Source organism: Leiobunum rupestre, chromosome 2 (assembly GCF_980474605.1).
Source record: "Leiobunum rupestre chromosome 2, qqLeiRupe1.1.hap1, whole genome shotgun sequence".
Taxonomy (NCBI): domain Eukaryota; kingdom Metazoa; phylum Arthropoda; class Arachnida; order Opiliones; family Sclerosomatidae; genus Leiobunum; species Leiobunum rupestre.
Genome location: NC_143385.1, coordinates 50,926,023 through 50,934,118, shown reverse-complemented (window position 1 = coordinate 50,934,118; position 8,096 = coordinate 50,926,023). Strand labels below are relative to the sequence as shown.

Sequence of the window (8,096 nt, the reverse complement as noted above, 5' to 3'; positions counted from 1 at the left end):
AGTGAAATATCTAATTTAAATGTAAAAAACTTAATAAACATGTTTTGTATGCATCTTTAAAGGGGAGTATGGCCATTTTTATGGTTGATAAACAGGTTCATTTGCCGGCCACCAGATTGAACAGAATCATGGGAAGATTGGGGATAGATAATTAAAAAACTAGTCGTAAGTTTCGATTTAATTTCTACCCCCTTTGAATAACTTTATAGCGTTAAGGGCCAAAGAATAATTTGTATTTTGAGGGTGGGACTATGTTTGAGTCACGTGCTGGAAAGGGAGGAGCTAACAGAAATAGACGCTTCAATAAATCATCCTCCAACGAAATCGCCAAGAAGTAATATTTCCGAGAGACAGGACCTGCACGTCACAGTTTATATAGTGCTTGTTAAAACAATGGAAATTTTTCACCTTTACGGCAGCAACAAGTGTTCCCTTTTAGCCAGTTAGATTTTTTGACATATTAAGGCTTGGCAAAAACACGACGTTCTGTTTACAGGTGAAACGTTTCCATTATTTTAACAAGCACTATATAAACAATAACTTGCTGGTCCTGGCTTTCGGAAATATTACTTCTTGGCGATTTCTTTGGAGGATGATTTATTTAAGCGCCTATTCGGACCAAAGTTTTAATACGATTATGTGGCCCTTTAAGCACATTAATAATTAATTTAGAATTATGATCCTTGTTAATTCGTAGCTTGCTCGTGGGTGTGGCTTGTGTTCGTTGCCATGGTAACGCGTATAGGTCGGTCATGACATTAAGACGCCCATGGTGGTCACGTGATTATTTCGCAGAATCGTGTGTCGTTTTGCTTCGTGATCTGGGAAGTGAAATTAATGTCATGGCGGCCGTTTCAAGACGGGTCTTACGTTAGTTATGACGTATGCTTACGACGCTATGAGCAAGCACACAATAAAGAGCGATCCAATTGGAAACTCCGTTCGGAAATTTATCGCTTAGAATCTGGCAACCCTGAGTATAATTTTATTGAAATTAATGTTTTTTTCCCCAATTCAATTCTCCAAAATCAACAGTGATTAAAATATTTATTTGTACAATTTTGCTAAAATTAGCCTAAAGTATGAACACAAAATTAACACATCTACATTTTCGAAAACAAACGATAAGTAATTAATTCAAATTCAGTGTCTTTCATGAGTATTAATATCAGGCCTACATACCTCAATATTTAATTTAAAAACGCATTTTTCGTATCACCCAGAAAATAATCCAAAAAACGACGCAATATCGCCATCTAGCTTACGCATTAGTACTAAAGGATTAAAAAACTATCCCGCCATCTGGCGTTACTTTGTTACGAACAGTCAATTAATTTTGCTTATCCAAATCGAAGACTTGCAGAAATTTTACGTTGATGGGTTTCGCGTTCGATTGGAATTTTAACGGTAACCTATAAATTCTTGATTTAAGATGTTTCTTCAAGGCCTCCGCTTTTGGAGATAGGTCTTTTTTAACGCTGGGTGCCAGTGTGGAGACTGTGGCGTCATCTATCCTCGTCGTCGGCAAACTGTCGCTTTCAACGAAAAATGGTTGGGCGAGCACAGGCGCGTGGAAAGGCTTTTCAGCGGCGGAAAATTTCAAAAAGTCCATATATTTGGTGTCGGGTCGAAACTGCGAATGCTCTTCGGAGGCTCGCGTTTGCATTAGAGTCCAAAGAAATAACGCAAAACAAACGTAAAACCTAATAATTGAACGTTGTTAATTAGAATTTGATAAATAACTAAAATCGGTCTAATCTTTTGTAGTAAACGAGGCTTGATAATCCGTTAAAGTGGTTGCAATTTTCATAACTTACAGCTTTTGGCCAACTATTTGCGACCGAAAACTATCGCTAGGCCCCCTTAAGTTCGCCATTTAAACCAAGATAGGTAGCGGTTAAAGCAGACGCTAATAGATTTATTTAAAAAAAAACGTTCTAATGACTTTTTAATTTGACTGTAGCAGACGCTAGATCATAGGCGCTACCTCGGAGAAGCTAGCGCTGTTGTGCCACCTAGACTCGTTTAGGTCACGAATAGAAAACGTTAAGTAGCTAACTAAGATAAAAGGTATTCAATATATATCTTACGAGAAAAGTACCCATCTCCCTAGGTGGCGCTGAGGCCCCATATTCCTCCGAGGTAGCACCTACGATTTAGTGTCTGCTATTGTCAAATTATGGGAAAATGCCTATTCTGGGTGTCGAAATTGTTCCGGGTTGCCATGGAGAAACTCAAATCGGTGTAAAATTACAATAAAATCAAAATATAAAACATTTCATATGTTCTATTTCATCCATCCAAGCCCTCTAATACCCGTCATTGCGTACCACAAAAGTCCGTACACTACTGGCTACGAAACGCTGCCAATAGTTCTTTCTATAAAGTAACATGGCCTTCTTGTTTTAATGTAGCTCTTACGTCACTGTATTTACCTTCTCCAACACTAGGAGCGCGCGCTCGAATCACGAGGAGCTTCCTATTTTCTAACGCTCGTGCAAATCGCGCGTGCTAAAATAATTCTACCAAAGCCAAGTCTTGTGACGTAAGAGCAACATGTTATACTTCTACTTTTAACAAGTTGGATAAGCGTCAAAAATTTATAGAAAGAACTATTCACGACCGAAAACTATCGCTCGGTCCCCTTTCGTTCGCCATTGAAACCTATATAAATAGCGGCTAAAGCAGACGCTATTAGTTTTTCCTCATCGTTATCCTTTGATTATATTTTGATAAGTTTATCTTTAAAAAACGTTCTTATGACTTTTTAATTTTTTTGTAACAGATGCTAGATCATAGGAGAAGCTAGCGCCGTTACGCCACCTAGACTCGTTTCGGTCGCGAATTTGCTTCGAGGGGGACGACTCGATGCCAAGCCAGACAGAAAAACACGTTGGTACGGCAGAAAGAGAGAGTGCCTTTTTTCTCGCTCCCATGTTGAAACAATTTTTGACGTTACTCCCAATTCTCCTTATACTCGAATAGTAATCTCCTTCCCCCTAAACCAAATCAAATCAGCTATTTATCTCATTTGTTCCCTTAAACGCTAAAATTTACATCTTCCGACGCCGTGGAAGCATTACACCGGTAATGTTTTTCGTTGCCCTTTTTCCTACCGGGGAAACTAGACCACGCGAGTCGTCTCAACCACGGCCAACTTTGATCTCGGGCTATAGCAGCCAACCCATTCTTTGAAGATTCTATGTTAACCTACGAGCAAAAGATATGAGTTGGGCGCCCATAGTGGAATATTTTTTTAGAATAGTTTTTGCATTTAAGAAAATATAAAAAACTATAGCGGGAAAATCCTTGCTCACGGAATTTCGGCGAATGGGTTGTCCGCTATACAGTGATTTCAGTATCACGTGACACAACGTTACCTATGCTTTTTCCCATAGAGAAAAATCCCACACAAAATGGCGGCCATAGCCAAAGCTACGAACTGAAACTACTCTATAGCTATGGATTAAATAAGGTTATTTAATCCATGCTGCATCGCAGGCTTTCGCAGCTGCGTTTGAAGAATAAAACTAATTTGTAAGGATTTTTTTAAGTCTCAATATTTATATTATATTGTTTTAAAATCAAAATACTAGTTATTACATTAAAAATAAATTTCGAAAAGTTTAAACTTGTATAAATTGCCAAAATATTCAACTTTAAACCAAAGATTTAGGTTATCTAATATTTTGATTCTAAAATAATGTAATATAAATATTGAGATTTAAAAAAAATGTATAAATTAGTTTAATAGACAGTAGATTCGACGTATATGCGCACCTAGCGGGAATCGGCGGTGAATTCGAAAGACCAGAAAGTGTAATTTTTCGAGCATGCACGGGCCTTGATTAATTACGTAGGTAGTGGCTAAACAGACTGTTTTACATTGGGATATCACTCTCGATTCGTCTCGAACGCACCCTAACGGAACGATGACTTCACGCATAAAACCAAATCAACTGAACCAAAGACATTACACTATTTCCAAGAATTCATTTATTTATACTGACTCAGTATACATTGTACCCCCGACACGAGACGGTCAAGGAAATACGTCAGATTTAGGGAACCAATGAGATGCAGGGTAATTTGATTTTCTTTGAGGGGAAGGAGCTTATTGAGCAACGTTGCCAGACGTACGATAATTATCGTACACGTCGATAATTTCTTGCAAATTTTTGGAATGTACGATATTCCTAGGCAATGTAATTTTGGGATTTTACATTGATAGAAGTTTGAATTGGGCATAAGGGTACATGTATTCAGCACTAGACAGTCGCGGTAGAAATCAAAATTAGGGTATACGCTACCTGGCGGAAAAAAAAGAACAAATCCTCCCCATCCCCCTCACCCCTACCACCTATACCAATCCTTGCCTATACCATGGGCAAACCATGCATATACTACCTCTTGCCATCTACGAAGCAGTTTCATTTGTTCATAAGTTTCGGTTTTTCACCACCAGGTGAATTCATGTAGCCAGTTTGGCCAGTCATTAGCCTAACGTTTAACTCCCATTCGTTTCTGCTAAAAGCGAACATTTGCTATGCACAAAACAATGACCTTTGAAGCTTCTAGTGAAGGTCAAGAAATGGTTGGAAATGAAGACTAAACTAGAAGCGTCAATCGTAACCTATTTTATTTTGGAAAGTAAATATTAAGGGAACCATTTAAAACTTGTTTTTTGAATGCCAAATGATGGCTACGTTATCAACCTTGCCATTTTGTATCGCCATATCTGGATGTAACACCCGTCGGCCATGTTATGTATGAGGAAAAGTGAAAAGCGTATACTTAGGCTAATTTTATCTTCACTTTCTTGAATCCCTAGAAAGATCACTTATATAACTCGTTGTACAGGAATTTCTGATTATTGCCAAAAATAAACTCCGTGGTCTAGTTTTTAGGGACATATATTAATAAATATAAAACTTAATTATTATTAAAAGTCATATACCATTAAAAGCAAAACCTTGTAATAGTTACGGTATTTTCTGATTATAAAATTCTAATTCGGAAATGTTTGAAAAATTTCAATTTTAATTAATTTTTTGCCTATAAAGGGGGCAATACAAGAATTAACCCACCCCCTGAAAGTTACTATTGTCAAGTTAAGCCCGCGTTAGAAAGTCCCTATGCGTAAAGCACACAAAGATCGTAAGCGAATTTTGAGCGCTCAGGCATGCGTAGTTTCAAAAACAAAGTTCGGGCACGAGCAAGCGAAGCGTGCGCGAAACTACGATTTTTTCTAATTTCGCGTCTAATCCCGCGCTTTAAAACTCCAAGTCTATCGTCTCAGAGTTTAGCTTTATTGTACACAGACTGTTACGAGTACACGTTCCAATACTCGGTTTATTGAGATGGCTTAATTAACCCAGTCAAATATCTCACTAAGTCAACTTCAGCATAAAATATTAATTCATAAATATAGTATAAAGCTATTTATCATGTAAAGCTTTACTGTACAATATCGAAATGTTAAGAACCGAAAAACATCTCCAAAACTAGAAATTTTAAATTTCTTAAAAACTTAAGTTAATGTTTGAGCAACGTACTTTCACTGAAAAATTTCCTCTTAGACAACAAAAAAGTTTTCAAGCCTCGTTTTAAAAACATTATTCGAAAAGAATAAACTTACCGCATTTTGGAATCGTTGTAAATACGCAAAATATTTGAAATGACTGAAGATTTCTCAATAGCAGTCCCCTTTCGCTATAGTGAAAGTCTCGAAGGCTTTAAAAATTCCAGTCTTAAGGGCCAAAAACCGTTTGAAACTTATTATGTCAAGGATAGCTTGTATTTGAACTAATTGTAAATTCCGTTATAGTTCTCGAGCAAATTTTACCGGCTTTTATTAAATTTGGAGCGACACGGCGCAACTGGCGGTGAAAATGTGAAACACGAATTCTATGTGACATTAATTAAAAAATAAAATGTCCTCATAGGACAGAAATAAGTGAAATAAGCCTAGAACCGTAACTAAGTTTCTTTACCGAGAATAGTGTTTAAATATAGATTTCCTACTACCATAATAAATATTATTATGACGAAATCGAGTTTTGCCACAAATTTACCGTTTTGGTTCCTACTAAACATTGAAAAAGAAAACTGTTTGTTTTCATAATGGAACATCCTGGAAGCTAAGGGGCCAAACTTGATATTTTTTTTTCGGTTTTCCGTATTTTCAGAAATACATGAATTTCTGGTATTTTTGATTGAAACTTTTTTTACGATTTCCAAATATTAAATTTCTTAAGAAATTATTTAGCTTGAAAGCGAATTTATATTAACGTAAAAACAAGTTCACCAGGACCAATATCAAAGGTATTTATCGGGTTCTAAGAATTTTTTTTTAGTTGGTGCGGGGAAATGAATGGGGTAAAAAACTGTCAATGAATTTTGTCCTCCCAAACTAACTTGAACTTTGGCATTTAATAAAACCATAACTCGCCACACTGTTATCATGTTTGTGCATAAACAGACATATACAGTAAGCAAAGTATTTTATAGAAACACTATGGGAGGTCACGTGTAAGTGTCATTAGCTATAGCTGAAGATAGAATCGATAAAAAAATTCCAATTTGAAGTACTAAAAAGCTTCAGCTCGTGACGCAGTGAAAAATTCTTATACTTTTAATTTTTTATTTTAATTTAGAATTAATTGTTATTGTCATATTTACTAAATTACATTAACTTAATAAATCCAAGAGTATTTTAGAGTTACCTGTTTTAGAAATAAGGTAGCAAAACGCGAACGCCTTAATTTAAATTCCTTTTTAGAGAAACCGAATTTTTGAGGTACCTGGTTTTGGAAATAAGGTAGCGAAACGCGAACGAGTATTAATTGGTACGAAATTCAAATATCACAATAGAGCGTACGCGGGCCGGGGTTGTGAAGTCCCGCGAATTGACCAGAAATCTCACTTAAAATTAAAATTTCTTAATGTAACCGAAAACGTAGTTCAGAAATAATCAATACTAACTATAAATATAATTTTCAACCAAGTCGGTCTTAATTTAAAAATAAGTATGTAGATTTAAAGTCGAAAATGACAAAAAATATCTAAAATGGGCATGATTGCTTGAGATATTCCTGGCCCTTTTAAGCCTAATTCTTGATGAGTTATGTAGAATACGGCGGCATCGGCTAGGATTCAGCTGAACATGTATTTCAGTTAGGAATTTGAAAAAACGTGCAGAAGGTAACTTGACAACGTAAATTTTCATGACATTGAAACAAGTCTTCAAGGTCATTCAAAATGTATCTTGAGAACCATTAAAGATACAAAGTTTGTTTCAATTAGAAAAGTGTTCCGTCACATTTTAGGTCTTAATAGCTTTGACCAATAACAATAGGGAGCTAACAGTGCGACATGTTGTGACGTCATCCAACCAAGATGGCCGCCATGGCTAATGCTAGGACTGCCCACCGGGACTGTTATCTCCCTATTCGAGTAATTTTAGACAGAACAATGAGGTTGTGATTAAAATTATGTTACTAGATACCAGGTTGAAGGGCTAATAACTCGAAATGAACTCATTCTAGAGTATCAAAATTTTCTAGACATATGTCTTAACTAGACCAATTTCCGAGTATAAAGCAAACGATTTTTTTTGGGTAATGGCAAACCATCTGCAGAGCCACGGCCTCCTTGCTTATTTGGTAGGAGTCTTTAGGACATTTAGACTTAAAATTTTAATTAGAACCCTTTTCAAATTGGAACCATTTCTCTAAATCATGGGTTCTTGAGATAAACTTTGAATAACCTTAAACCATGAGTTGAAGGTCATCAGAGTTTGCAAATTCCAAAGACGCCTACCTAATGATCAAGCGCATGCAGGGGGCCGTGGCTCTGCAGACGGTATGCCATTATCAAAACAACTTGTCTGCTTAATTAGTACTCGGAAATTGTCTAGTTAAATAGGCTCTAAAGTTCGTTGGCAAAATGTGTATAAAGTCAGTAAAGTGCGAAATTTACGGTTGACTCTGCCGCCGAGTGAGGAGTTGGGGGAATGAAAAGCATGCTCAATTTTCTTTTTTTTTGCCACCGAACTTTGGAGCCCCTTCAACTGAAGACTTATAGAAATAAAAATA

The 8,096-nt window shown here is 36.4% G+C and overlaps 1 protein-coding gene across 1 annotated transcript; it reads right to left on the bottom strand.

Moving 5' to 3' along the window:
* Positions 1-1,209: 1,209 nt before the first annotated feature.
* On the bottom strand, positions 1,210-5,787 carry LOC149958303 (uncharacterized). The gene is made up of 2 exons (XM_090164910.1): positions 5,639-5,787; positions 1,210-1,703 (listed from the first exon to the last, which is right to left on the bottom strand). Exons 1-2 carry the CDS (start codon positions 5,641-5,643, stop codon positions 1,331-1,333), a joined length of 378 nt encoding a protein of 125 aa, XP_090021036.1. The 5' UTR covers positions 5,644-5,787; the 3' UTR covers positions 1,210-1,330.
* Positions 5,788-8,096: the final 2,309 nt, after the last annotated feature.